At 46.0% G+C, this 13,271-nt stretch overlaps 1 protein-coding gene across 2 annotated transcripts; it reads right to left on the reverse strand.

The window, feature by feature from the left end:
* Positions 1-1,882: 1,882 nt before the first annotated feature.
* On the reverse strand, positions 1,883-6,419 carry LOC310745280 (maestro heat-like repeat-containing protein family member 7). 2 transcript variants are annotated; one of them, XM_083577471.1, is made up of 5 exons: positions 6,240-6,419; positions 5,268-5,372; positions 3,264-3,399; positions 2,216-2,389; positions 1,883-2,167 (listed from the first exon to the last, which is right to left on the reverse strand). In XM_083577471.1, exons 1-4 carry the CDS (start codon positions 6,297-6,299, stop codon positions 2,238-2,240), a joined length of 453 nt encoding a protein of 150 aa, XP_083433597.1. In that variant the 5' UTR covers positions 6,300-6,419; the 3' UTR covers positions 1,883-2,167; positions 2,216-2,237. The 2 variants fall into 2 exon arrangements, with proteins under 2 accessions (XP_083433597.1, XP_083433598.1); XM_083577472.1 differs by lacking the exon at positions 5,268-5,372 and having other exon boundaries at positions 6,240-6,417.
* Positions 6,420-13,271: the final 6,852 nt, after the last annotated feature.

The raw sequence follows: 13,271 nt of genomic DNA on the forward strand, positions 1-13,271 counted from the left end.
CATTGGCCCTGCTGACTTTGGCTGATGGGAGTTGTAGTCCAACAAGATCTGGAGGGGGCTGATGGACAGGACAGGAGAATTGTAAAACAATGGGGTTGCAATGGCAAAGAAAAGCAGCCTGGGAAGTGAGCTGGGCTCCCTGGGTAGCGCATGCCATTTTAGGGGGTGAAATATGTTTAAAATATGTTTTTGGGTTTGAGGAATTAAAATCTGCTATTATTTTTGTGACTGAACAACATTTAGCATGGTAAGTCTATGTCTGATGAAGAAGCAGAAAAAACTGCTTTCGGAAAAACCCAAGAATTTTAACTTCTGAAGATGTAAGGTAATTACATTAATACTGAAATAAAAATAACTAAGTTCCTAGCAATCGTTTGTAATGATTTCTATGCAATTTTACACTCATTTCACTGACCAAGCAAAAGCAAATCATATTCATATCACCCAAACAACATCTGAATTCCTAGGTCATGTTACAACTTTTTAGCACCCCTCGCTTTCTGAATTTGAAAGCTGAAAAATTCAGCACGCCCTACTGTGACAATTCATTTCGTCTTGGCATTGCTAGATAAATTAATGCCAGGTGTTAGAGAGAGAAAGAAACACAGTTTCTGTTCAAGTCCAAGCGTACAGAAACAAAACTTTTGTGGTTAGGTCTAATCCAACTATATTATACTTTGCCAATGCAATTTCTTGCCCAGCACAAACTCATCAGATTTCCCGTCATGTTAGTGGCTAGAAGTTATATAATCAATCAATGCCAAACGAAGTCAGATTTGGTGGGAACCTGCAGGCTGTGTGTTTATTTCTTAATATATGTCAAAAACATCCACCACAATGTTAGCATAGTCCAAGCTTCCTCAACCCCGGCCCTCCAGATGTTTTGAGACTACAATTCCCAGCATCCCTGACCACTGGTCCTGCTAGCTAGGGATCATGGGAGTTGTAGGCCAAAAACATATTGAGGGCCGAGGTTGAGGAAGCCTGGCATAGTCCATTGGCTTGGCAGTGCCTCATGAAATGGGCACCAAATGAGTCAACTTTTCATACTCTTTTTCTGCCCAAGGTGGCAATGCACGGTTCTCTCTCCTCCCCATTTTATCCTCATGAGGTAGTTTAGACCGAGAGACCGTGACTGACCCCATGAGTTTCCTGGCTGAGTGGGGATCTGAACCCTAGGTCTCCCAGCGCCTGGTCAGACTCTCTAGCCACTGCACCACACTGCCTCTCCTCGATCCAGCAAAGACCAGACATGCAGGGAAGCAGCTCTCCTCACCGCAGATGCACAGCTAGGGCTACTTCACAGTTCTCCTGCAGGATACCTTGGCCTGGCAGGTTACAGCTTGTAATGCATACGGTCTCTAGCCAGGGCTCACATTTGTGGCAGCGCCTGAGTAGTTTGGGGTTGGGATCTATCTATCTATCTATCTATCTATCTATCTATCTATCTATCATCTATCTAATGTTTTGTGTAATGTGACCTTTTAAAATACCGTATTTTTTGCACCATAACACTCACTTTTTTCCTCCTAGAAAGTAAGGGGAAATGTCTGTGCGTGTTATGGAGCGAATGCCTGCGGGTGGCGGGGGGGATCTGCTGCAGTCGTGAGCAGAGGATCCATGGTTCCCCTTCCTTCCCTCCTCTGTGGTTACAAAGCATGGATCCACATGGATCCTCAGGATTTTTGCATTGGGCTACTCCAAACTCACTGTCAGATCACATGTCTGTGGCCACAGCATGAACCACAAAAATCATATATCCACTATTTCGTTTAGAATATTTTTTTTCTTGTTTTCCTCCTCTAAAAACTACGTGCGTGTTATGGTCTGGTGCGTGTTATAGAGCGAAAAATACGGTAAGCAGAATTTGGCATGCAGTTTAGACCAACGGGCACTTGTCTTCGAAGGATTTATTCTAACACAATGCATTTCCATATGTTATTAACACTAATATATTCATTTTCTGGATACTTTTAGCTTGCACAATCCTTTTTGTATACACTGTTTGGCCGGGAAATGGCACTGAAAAATTCAAGGATGTGTGAATTTCAAAGGCGGGTTATGTTTCTGTTCTCATATTGTTTCAGGAAGCCTGGATTTGATAGCTTTGGCTTTAAATGTGAACTGCTCTGAATCTCTCCCTCATCCCCTAGAAGGCGTGGGCTGCCTGAGGAGGTTGGTGGGGTCCCATTTGCCCGAATAGACGGACCTCTGCTAACTGAGAGCTGGCGGCGGTCTTAGCAAGAAACAGTCCAAAAAGCCACACCTACCTTGGCCACCTTCGAGACGTCGGTGTAGAAGATGGCGGGCCCAGGGATGAAGAAGTCTTCTCGGAACCATTTGACCACGTTGCCTTTCCTGTTCTTATGCCTCATCTCCACCTTCTTAGCTAAACGGGGTCAGGGATGGGGATATGCATGCGAAAGAACACAGCATTAGTGCTCCCTGCACAAACCCTCCAGTTTCCCCACTGTGACCCACAAAAAGATTCTCAATTTCACCTCAAAAATTATAATTCAGAACTAGGAAAGGTTCAGAAGGGGGCAACCAAAAGGACTGGGGTGGTTGCAGAGCTCTATGGTTGCAGCATTTGGGGGGTTTTCTGTTTACAAAAATGGTGAGGAAAAGGAGACACACTGTATGGCAAGGGGAAAGTGGAGAGAGAGAAAGCTTTCTCTCTTTCCCTCTTAACACGAGACTCCTGGACCTCCAATGAAACTGAAGTTTCAGGATGGTCCTTCTTCATGCAGTGCACAGCTAAACTCTGGAACTCCCTGCCACAGGAGGCACTGATGGCCACGGACCAAGATGGCTTTCAAATTCATGGAAGAGAAGGCTACCCATGGCTATTAGCCAGGATGGCTATGCTGGGCCTCCACAGTCAGAGGCAGCAAAGCGCAGGAGAAGAAAGAGCTCTTGAGTTCGAATTCTGCTTGCTGGTTTCCCACAGGCATCTGGTCAACCCCTGTGGGAAAAGGATGCTGGACTGGGGTGGGCCACTGGTCTGATCCAGAAGGCTTTTCTTGTGTTCTTCAGCAGTGAATCCCTCCCCTCAGACTGACCTCTCGTCTCTGGTCAATGGGGTGTTTGTGTTACGCCAGCCCTGGCACGAATTCTGGCTGTCCTGAGCTCCCATCACCCCCAGCAGCAGCCAGCATGGGCAACACTCAGGGATGATGGGAGTTGGAGCAGCCTCTGGAGGGCTGCAGATCTCCCACCCTGCGGCTTACAAGAAACACGCCCTTTCCCAGCATCCCCCTCACCCATTTTGGCTATCATGATGTAATGGAGATGGTACAAGGCCTCCGCTGACTGCAGGCCAATCTCCTTCACATTGTCTGCGAGGTGAAGGGACAAGAGCGCCACCAGCTGTCCAAGAAGGGGGAAATCCTGGGATATCTAGGAGGTGGAGAGAGAGAGAGAGAGAGAGAGAGAGAGAGAGAGAGAGAGAGAGAGATGCACAGTCAGCCCTCGTCCCACAGAGCCCAGCAAGAGAAAACCGTCTGGCATGCTTTCAGTCGGCAAAGGTGGCAGAGGGGCACAGGGCAAGAGGGCCTTTTTCCCAGCCAGAACTCACTGGGACTCAGTTCTGGCACCTCTCAGGTGGGCGCTATTGTCATTACATGAGAATGAGGGAGGTGAGTTCATGGTGAGTCCTGGCACCGCTTTTTCTAGAAAAATAGCACTGACTGGCACCTTCCCCTGGGTTGGCCATGCCACACCGCTTTGGGGAGCAGGGGAAAATTCATCTAGTTCACACCTGAACTTTCCAAAGCAATACGCCAACCAAGACACAGGTTTTCATTCAAAATCCTCGCTTCCACAAATTTGGCAATGCAGTTCTCCAAACCACCACAACAAAACACAGACATTACGGGAAAAGGTATACAGAAATGCACAATTCATAAAAGCAACATGCTTGAATCCTGGGTAGACCAAGTCTCTTCTTACCTGTCTAGATACATCTTGGCAACTAGAGGCCCTAATATCCTCTAGGGCTAGGCGTGCCTTTTACCAGCTTGGACTGGTTGGCAAACTATGGCTCTTCCTAGACAGGGATAGCCTGACCACTGCAGTCCATATTTTGGGAACCTCAAGGCTGGATTACTGCAATGTATTCTAGGGGATCTGCCCTTGGATCTGCTTCACAGGCTCCAGCTCATGCAGAATGCTGTGGCCAGATTGCTGGTGGGGGCCTCGGGCTGAGAACATGGGACACCATTGTTAAAACAGCTGCATTGGAGGCCCATCTATTTCTGAGGCAGCTTCAAGGTTCTTCTATTCATTAACAAAGACCTGACCATCTTACGTCCAGGCTGCCTCAGGATGTCAGGAACTCATATATCCCAGCTTGATCACTGAGAACATCTATGGGAGTATTGTTAAACCAGAGGGAAAGAGGGAGAGATGCTAACTTGCTATGTTATTATATATCTCATGCACAGATGCAGAATCAATTTAACACCCTGGCTGAAATTTTCCAAGAGGCATCCCTCTGTCTGAAGTTGGAAATAGCAAGATGAACCAAATGGGTTTCTTGGCAAACCCAGCAAAGCGATTCTTCTGTTCTTATGATCTACGTAGGTCAGGAAGGGAATTTCCACACACAACCCTCATATTTGCTCGAGGGTTAGACCGATTAGCCTGATTCTGCCCTGAATATACTTCCAGAAGGGTTTTTCATGCGGGATCGGTGCTGATTAGTACCAGTTATTATTGTATTCACTTATGAACCACTTCCCTCGAGGCACGCAGCATATGCAAGTTTTAATTTTATTATTTATTTATTTTATTGCATTTACCTCTCAGGTTTTTCTGCAGGGAGATCAAGGTGGTCCTCCTCCTCCTCCTCCTCCTCATTTAATCCCCACAACAGTCCTGAGAGGTAGGCTAGGCCAAGAGGCAGTCACTCCCAGGTCTCAGACCAACACTCTAACTACTACACCACAGTGTCTTACACAGCATAAATGCTAAATGGGTCAGTATAAATGCTAGCCTGTATCCCATCCTGTAACCTACCTCCATTGAATCTAGACTTACCCTTTCCGGAGAAAATCCAACAAGTTAAAAACAAGTTAAAAACGAAAACGAAAAGCCTATTGCCAAAGACCCATTTGCTATATCTAATCGGAATGATCTGTTATTGTATTCCTGTGTTTTTATATTGTAAACCACCCTGTGATCTTCAGATGAAGAGCAGTATGGAAATTTAATACATTTTTAAAAAATCAAATATGAAATTGCAGCGTTAAGCCTTGGTCACTCACATCAAAGTCCAAATGCTCGGAAACATATTTCATTAAAAAGGTGGTGCTCTTGACAGCTCTTTCACGCTCATAGATTTTTGTGGAGTCAATCCAGCCATTTGTGTGCTGCGGGAGAGAAATCATCATCATCACATGGAAGGACAACCATTAATCCGGGTTTGCAAATTCACAAAGCTTCGGCTACTGGCTTGATCAATCATGCTGGGACCACAGAGGGGACAAATTGCAAAAAGTGGTTGTTTTGTAAAGGAGAAAGTTTGCTGCAATTTGTTCTACTTTGTTGTTGTTGGTGGTGGTGTGGTTGTTTTATACCCCACCTTTTTCCCTGACAGGGACTCCAGGCAGCTTATAAACAAAATTAAGAACAACTTGAGATATAGAAAAAAGAAGCCATTAAATGAAACGCATTGAACATTAATAGAATTAGAAATTAATGGGCTCTTGGTTTGTTTTTGTTTTATTGTGTATTTTGTGTTCTCATTTTGTATTTTCATGTTGTGAACCGCCCTGCGATCTGTCATATGTGTGTGTGATAATTACAATAATACAACATACACCTCACCACAGCCATAGTCCTGGAATGCAGGAAGATCCTTAGACCAAGCCCAGCCATTGATCCACCAACCTTGGTGTTGGCCACAGGTAATGATGGGAAGCTGGCCCTTCGGGGTTTCAGACGGAGAGTCTTTTCCCAGCCCCACCTGGAGATGCTGAGGATTGAACCTGGGCCCCTGAGCATGCAAAACAGAAGCTCTACCCCTGAGCCACGGCCCTTCCCCTAATGCCATCAGCAGAGGACATATCTTTGAAAGGAAACGGATGTGTGCCTTGCACAAGCCTTCCTAGCAGAACAGAGGCCCAGTTCACCATCAGCATCCACAACCAGTGAGTTGGCCACAGACGCCCCCCGTGCAATCATTTCAACAGGATCTGCTGCTTCCCCCTGCTCTGACATCTTGGGGGCTCCCTTACCACTAATATATCCTGCAGCGCCTCCAGAGAGGGGGCCTCCGACAGCAAGCTGGTGAGCATGTTGAGGCAGGCGTTGACCGTCTGCTGATAAAAGTCCTGAAAGGAGAGAAGCAAAAGCAGTTAAAAGCTGAAGACCCCGTGGAAATCCCATGTGCTCGGGAGCCTTCTAGTCCAGCATCCCCTTTCCACAGGGGCCAACCAATGACCCAGTGGGAAACCCGCAAGCAAGACGGGAGCTCAACAGCACCCTGCTTCCTTGGAGGTTTTTAAGCCTCGTCGGTGTCCTCCAAGTCAGCCAGCGTGGGGGCATTGGGCAAGGCATAGAGGGTGACGCTCTGACTCGGTTTAGCTTGGAGATGCTGTTGATGGTGATCCAGCCAAGCGGCATTGGGTTGTCTGGAAAAAAGGAAGCTATTACTAAGTTGCTGGCATGGATGCCACAATTCTGTAAGAGGACAGAAGGCTCACAGAATGTGGTGCCTTCTGAAGAAGAATCTCAACTTGCTTGCTTGCTATTTGCAAAAAGTGAGCGCCTAACCATCATGGCCACAAAGATGGGATTGGCAGCACGCAGAGTGCTGCTGATGAAATAGGAATTATTCTGCTGCGGAAGAGCTCCCATTTCATTCCCCACTTCCCAAAGACAGAATTACAGGAGCAGACATCCCTAGGAGTGTAAGAGCAGTTTTTTTTTATATGCCACTGCAAAAATCCTAATAGCGACTAACTGGAAGAATGAGAAAATCCCTTCCAGGTCAGAATGGTTGAATATGCAGAACTAGTTTAATAAAGCATTTAAAAAGAAGAAAAAAGAAAACACACTTGGCCATGAAGTTCACTGGGTGAGACATTAGGCGAGGCAGTCAGTCAGCCTGGCCTACCTCACAGGACTGTTGTGAGAGAGAAGTACCATGCAATGAGCAAGAGAGGGAAGAAAGGCTCTTTACGGCTCCATCCCTTGGCAGTTTCCATGCCAACCAGGGATGCCACCTCCACTTTACCTAGGATGCGGGTCACCCCCAGGGTGAGCTTCTCCAGGTAGGGCTTGGTGCTGCTGGAGCTGCTCACGCTGCGCAGGGCCTTCTCCTCCATCCTTTGCCTCCTCCCTCCCACATCAGCCCCTGTCCACCTGCACACCTGTGTTGTTGTTGGTGTTTAGTCGTGTCCGACTCTTCGTGACCCCCTGGACCAGAGCACGCCAGGCACTCCTGTCTTCCACTGCCTCCCGCAGTTACTCATGCTGGTAGCTTCGAGAACACTGTCCCACCATCTCGTCCTCTGTCGTCCCCTTCTCCTTGTGCCCTCCATCTTTCCCAACATCAGGATCTTTTCCAGGGAGTCTTCTCTTCTCATGAGGTGGCCAAAGGATAGGAGCCTCAGCTTCAGGATCTGTCCTTCAGTGAGCACTCAGGGCTGATTTCCTTCAGAATGGAGAGGTTTGATCTTCTTGCAGTCCATGGGACTCTCCAGAGTCTCCTCCAGCACCATAATTCAAAAGCATCAGTTCTTCGGCGATCAGCCTTCTTTACGGTCCAGCTCTCACTTCCATACATCACTACTGGGAAAACCAGAGCTTTAACTATATGGACCTTTGTCGGCAAGGTGACGTCTCTGCTTTTTAAGATGCTGTCTAGCATCTTAAACTCTTTAGTTAATTTAATTCACCTGTACGAACAACCAAACGGGAGGGACAGCACCATGTGGGCGTTGTTTTTTTTTTTTGACTCCTCTCGCGATCCATAGCTCAGAAGCCACACCGCGAAGACTTTCGGGAAACGCAGTCCTCCTTTTCATTCTGTTTCACTCGGTGGCCGTTCTGTAGGGGGAGGAATGGAGAGCAGGCACTACGACTCCCAGAAGGCAATGGGAGAGCCGGCTCCTCCTCCTCCTCCCTTTCTCCCCCCGCCCGTTCCGAGTCCTCTCCATTGGCCGGCTCCTCCGACTCCGTATCTGGGCAAACCCCGGTCCCCGTCAGCCAATGGGAGCCGAGAGTCGGGCGCGCGGGGCGTGGCAGGGCGGAGAGACGTTGGACTTGGCGGTTGTTTCAAATGGCGACGTGGCTGCTCGTTGGAGTAAGGGCCGTCTCTTTACCTCAGGAGGGGCTCGCGGCGGGGTCGGCTGGGAAGCGTCGGGAGGAGAAGGAAAAGCGCGGGGGGGGGGGCTAATTTGACGGTGGGCCGATAATAAACGGTGGCTGAAATATATTCAGAGTCGCAAAGGGATTTCATGCTCTTTATTCAGCTCATAGTGGTGAGGAGGAATGAATGTCCCCTCAAAGTATCTGCTTTATATACATTATTTACACAATGGGCCCCACATGATTGGCTAATTCCGGAATTCTGCTGTAAGCCAATCAGGTTGTGGATTCACTTGTATCTGGAGCATGATTGGGTGGTTCCTGCCAACCAGTCATACTGCTGCATTGCTCTAGGACCAATCAGACTGCTGCATTCTGAATCCTATTGTTCTAGGACCAATCAGACTGCTGCAGTTTGGATCCTATTGTTCTAGGACCAATCAAACTGCTGCAGTTTGGATCTTATTCAACTCAGTACATAACAGTGGCCAAGGCTGCCATGGTTCCTGAGCATGTGCAGAGAGCCGCCTCCGTTGCCTCAGGAAACAAGCCCCGCCACTTCATGGATAATGTTAACACCTTAACCCAACTGACAGCAACTCTAACTTGTGCTCTCTGCTCCCATGAATTATTATTTTTTGTCAGACCCAGGAATGATTCTCTTTTGTGTGACAACGTGTTCTCTGTATTTGCCCTTAGAAGTAGAAGTTAGTGCCATGTCAAGAAATACATTTCTTGAAGGTAGATGAATTTTCTATGACTGATTTCCTTCATGTTTCATCTACAAGCAGTTCTTTTTTTTCCAGGCAGATGGTTCAATAGAATTGTTGCCACCCACTCCTTGGGTGCTGGCTGGGTCCTTAAAATCTAGAGAGAAGCTGGGGCTATGCCAAAGCAGCCACCCCACATTGATATGTAGTGAATTACATACTATAGGATGCCCCGAATGACAGAAGGGAACTTGCTCTAGTTGCCTTGTGAAGAGTTTAGGAACAAGGCAGCAAAAATTACGCTCCTCTCTGGTCCTCTCCCTGATCTTTGGTTCTATGTTGTGATGGTTCCCTGTTCTAGCCATTGAAATATGGCATGGAACTTGTCAACTTCATGAATGTTGAAGAAATGGTAGGGAGAAGGATAAGCTAGTTGCTCATGGAATTATAAAACTTTATCAAGTACCTCCAAAGCCTTTAAAAATCTGTTTGGTATACAAAATAATTGAACTTATTCTTATGAAACTGTTGAGAATAGTCAGGAAGCTGATGTGATACCTGGGGTCTATAAAAAGACCATTAATCTTTGGTCTATGGCAGCAGTCAGCAAACTTTTTCAGCCGTGAGCCGATCCACTGTCCCTCAGACCTTGTGGGGGGCCAGACTATATTTTGAAAAATAATAATGAATGGATTCCTATGCCCCACAAATAACCCAGAGATGCATTTTAAATAAAAGGACACATTCTACTCATGTAAAAACACGCTGATTCCCGGACTCTCCGTGGGCCAGATTGAGAAGGCAATTGGGCCGCATCCGGTCCACGGGCCTTAGGTTGCCTACCCCTGGTCTATGGTGTAACCATGCAGGACTCTTCAAACCAAGCATTTGGTCCCTGTCTCCTGACGGGAAGAGGAATTCCAAGGTGCAGGGTGCTTGGTGTTGGGCAAGGTTATTCTTGGGCCTTCCCAAGTCTGGGTTGGTTTATTTTTGTTCATTAAGAATTTTTTCCTGGGCTCCTTAAGCACATTTTTTCCTTTTTTGATGCTGCTTTCATTTCCTCTTTTTTTGTGGGAAGCTTCAGTGTGGGAGGTGCTTTGTAAGAACAACTCAAAGTTTTCCTGATCTTGTCTGTTCAGTCTCTAGGTATTTCCACAGAGAGGAATTTTAGAGCAAGACACCTGCTGAAAAGTCAGAAAGTGGAGGTGAAGGCAAAGGTGCCTGTAGCTGCTGCTCCTGCTCCAATGGATGCCTGGAAAAGCGCAGGCCAAGCGCCTGGGCAGCAGGTCAGTATGGAGAAGGGAAATGAAACCAGAACTCTTGAGGCTGCAATCTGTGGCAGATTTAACCTGCAAGTCCATTCAACTCAGCAGGACTGTTAGTTCACCCCCTCATGTTAGCTCACCCTCTATATAATGCTAATGATAAACCAATTAGTCCTCTACTTCTTCTTTTCCCTGAAGCCGATTTGTCTTACAGGGCAAATTGGAAAGTGTGAAAGCCCTTGTTTCCAAAGAGGAACTGTTGCCCAATTGCTGCGTCATAAATCAAGATGTGATTTGATTGGGTGGTGCAAATGAAAAGTACAGCATTATTTCAGAAAAGAACTGATATCTCAATTTGTTTTTATTGTTTTGTTTCCCACCCTATCCCACCCAAGGGTTGAGGGTGAGCAGCAGGTATTACAAATGAAACATGTCTCTCTAAAGGGCTCATGCTCGAAACGGAAGAGATAAAACAACCAAGAAGCAAGTCTAAGGCATCTAGGCATCTTTCTGTCTTTTTTTTATTGTGTTTCCATGCTGACTTTGGATGAGGGAGCAAAACAAATATTGCAGGCTAGTAACTTTTTGACTTATTTGTAAGGCTAGCTGAAGAAGTACCCTTCTCTCCTTTGCGTACAAATTGGATGCAGCAGGATGGAGAACTACTGCTGCATCCTTGTTGAGCTCTTGTCCTGGCAAGAGTACAGTTATGGGGCTGTAGGATCGCGCTATACTAGTTATTAGAGGGTTGAGTTGTTGTCACATCACCAGAGAAATGGATGGCTCTTGCACAAAGCAGAGACACAAATGCCTAGACAAGGGCTGGGATCTAAGGAATGCCCATGCTTATACAGTGGTACCTCGGGTTACATACGCTTCAGGTTACATACGCTTCAGGTTACAGACTCTGCTAACCCAAAAAGGACAAGGAGAAGGGGACGACAGAGGACGAGATGGTTGGACAGTGTTCTCGAAGCTACCAGCATGAGTTTGACCCAACTGCGGGAGGCAGTGGAAGACAGAAGTGCCTGGCGTGCTCTGGTCCAGGGGGACACGAAGAGTCGGACACGACTAAACGACTAAACAACAACAAACCCAAAAATAGTGCTTCAGGTTAAGAACTTTGCTTCAGGATGAGAACAGAAATCGTGCTCTGGCGGTGCAGCGGCAACAGGAGGCCCCATTAGCTTAAGTGGTGCTTCAGGTTAAGAACAGTTTCAGGTTAAGAACGGACCTCCGGAACAAATTAAGTACTTAACCCGAGGTACCACTGTATGCATGTCTGTATTGTGTACCGTATGTATGTGTTTGTGTTGAAACAGTTTTTAAAATTTAAGCTCCAACAGGTTCGCAGTAGCGGCTTGTGTGAGGTGTGGCAGGTTGTACATTGGGACCTTCTCTGCAAAGATCCTTCCCGAACCTCTAAACCACTGTTTTGTTCAAGCATTAGTCATTAATTACTCTTGGATTTCATCTCTTCATAATCCATTAATTTATAGTTCATTCTCAGTATTTTTGTTCTGATGCTGCTGTTGTTCACTGTGGAGAAAGGTGCTATTACACGACTGAAATTGAGAATATAATGGAAGACTCCCAATAATAATAATAATAATAATTTATTATTTGTACCCCGCCCATCTGGCTGGGTTTCCCCAGCCACTCTTGGCGGCTTCCATAGAAACCAAAAATACACTAAAATATCACAGATTAAAAACTTCCCTGAACAGGGCTGCCTTAAGATGTCTTCTGAATGTCAGGTAGTTATTTATCGCTTTGACATCTGATGGGAGGGCATTCCACAGGGCAGGCGCCACTACCGAGAAGGCCCTCTGCCTGGTTCCCTGTAGCTTTGCTTCTCGCAATGAGGGAACCGCCAGAAGGCCCTCGGCGCTGGACCTCAGCATCCGGGCAGAACGATGGGGGTGGAGACGCTCCTTCAGGTATACTGGGCCCAACTCAGCTCTCTGAAGGTGCACATTGTATTAGCTGTGAAAATTCAAGACTTAGCTGTTACATGCATGCAGAGAGCTGAAGGGAACTGAGCATTTATGTAGCATGAAATGCCCTCTGGCGGACAAGGAGTGCAAAGTTAGCCAGTTCTTACAGTAAGGGAGGATGACCAAAGCACTGGCAGTGACATTTTCATTGCTGCAGTAACCTGAGGTTTTCAGTTTCCTTTGGTCCCTGCACAGTAGCAAAGTGGGGTTGATATGGCAGGCACATTAGTTCTATCGACTGTGAGGGTTTTGGAGCTCCTTTTAAGTCTTTGAGCAGCATCAGCTTTGACCGAGCTGTCGAATGCATGTTGAATTGTGAACTGCATAGGATTGAACTAAATGCTCAATTCTGAAATAACCACAGAGGAAAAAAATTCAAGCATTTTAAATCTTGAATAGTACTTACTGAAATGATAAACAATTTCCCCCCTATTATTATGACTTGCATTTAACAAGGTTGCCTTTAACATTTACATGTCATATTGTATTGATAGTTATATGATATATTCATGGGTTGATTTTTGTACACTTTTGTCAATAGCACCTTGGGCAGAGCAATCTTTTGCTCCTGGAAAAACTGCATTGTCAACGAATTAATAAATAACATCATTAATAAGGATTAAAAAGGGGTCAAATTGGTTGGTTTTTTATTGTTTAAAAACTTGTGTTCTCTTTAGTTCTTAATTCATCTGGGGCAGAATATATAGCCTGTGGCTTTATTGTAGATTCAGAAACACTTCTTCCATGTTAATGATTGCTTTTTAAAATGCTGGTTTTAATTTTCAGGTCCCAGACAAAGTAGGAATGAAGAGTGCTTCTCTGAAGGATTTATGTCCTGAAGACAAGAGGCACTTGGCAAACTTAATTAAGGAGCTTGCAAGGTGAGGATAAACTGTCTGATAATGCATCAGGTTTAGGATGAGACTCTTTTTCCTTTTTTTATAAATATTTTATTAATTTCCAAATATAACAAAAATAAAACA

Source organism: Podarcis filfolensis (genome assembly GCF_964270895.1).
Source record: "Podarcis filfolensis genome assembly, chromosome: 11".
Lineage (NCBI taxonomy): Eukaryota > Metazoa > Chordata > Lepidosauria > Squamata > Lacertidae > Podarcis > Podarcis filfolensis.

Bases quoted from the DNA above. Each gene is read 5' to 3' on its own strand.
- LOC310745280 (XM_083577471.1), bottom strand. From the start codon at position 6,299: ATGCTCACCAGCTTGCTGTCGGAGGCCCCCTCTCTGGAGGCGCTGCAG. The intron at 5,373-6,239 runs GTAAGGGAGCCC...TCTCTCCCGCAG, and splicing joins CGCTGCAGGATATATTAGTG to CACACAAATGGCTGGATTGA. The intron at 3,400-5,267 runs GTGAGTGACCAA...TCCACCTCCTAG, and splicing joins CCGAGCATTTGGACTTTGAT to ATATCCCAGGATTTCCCCCT.